This window comes from Penaeus monodon, chromosome 21 (genome assembly GCF_015228065.2).
Source record: "Penaeus monodon isolate SGIC_2016 chromosome 21, NSTDA_Pmon_1, whole genome shotgun sequence".
In the NCBI taxonomy this organism is placed as follows: Eukaryota; Metazoa; Arthropoda; class Malacostraca; order Decapoda; family Penaeidae; genus Penaeus; species Penaeus monodon.
Window position 1 is genome coordinate 10,728,392 of NC_051406.1, and position 386 is coordinate 10,728,777.

The following is a 386-nucleotide window of genomic DNA, read 5'->3' on the forward strand; positions in this document are numbered from 1 at the left end:
AGTCCCCCATGAAGGTTTTCTGTAGTTGGTGCCACCTAGCGGCCCGCGTCGCAAGGCTCCCTGCTTTATTCGCTTCACTCAAGGACGAAAAAATTACCCTGATTTGCCTCGAATAGTCTGTGTGCAGGGATGAATATGGTGTAAGTGGCGACAGGAACGATGTACATATGGTAAGGACCCGGGGACGTCCTGTGTTGGCCTGTAACGAGTGGCGGGGGTGTGTAGAGCAGGGCAGGCCGTGGACGTGTATTGATTGGTTTCCTTGGGCGGCGCACAGGAACGTGTAATATGGTGGGAATATGGTGAAGATGGTGCACCGGGGAGGCCCAGGGAGCGGTGGAGCTGGAGGTGTGTGTGGAGTGCATGTCCAGGGAGTGTGGCGATGG

At 56.2% G+C, this 386-nt stretch overlaps 1 protein-coding gene across 1 annotated transcript in view; it reads left to right on the top strand.

The window, feature by feature from the left end:
- Nucleotides 1-183: 183 nt before the first annotated feature.
- Nucleotides 184-386, top strand: part of LOC119586208 (protein grainyhead-like) — a gene marked incomplete at its 3' end in the record, with an annotated part of 12,409 nt that continues 12,206 nt past the window's right edge. Inside the window, 1 exon segment of the mRNA XM_037934909.1 lies at nucleotides 184-348. Within this exon segment, the coding sequence (XP_037790837.1) occupies nucleotides 300-348 (49 nt within the window).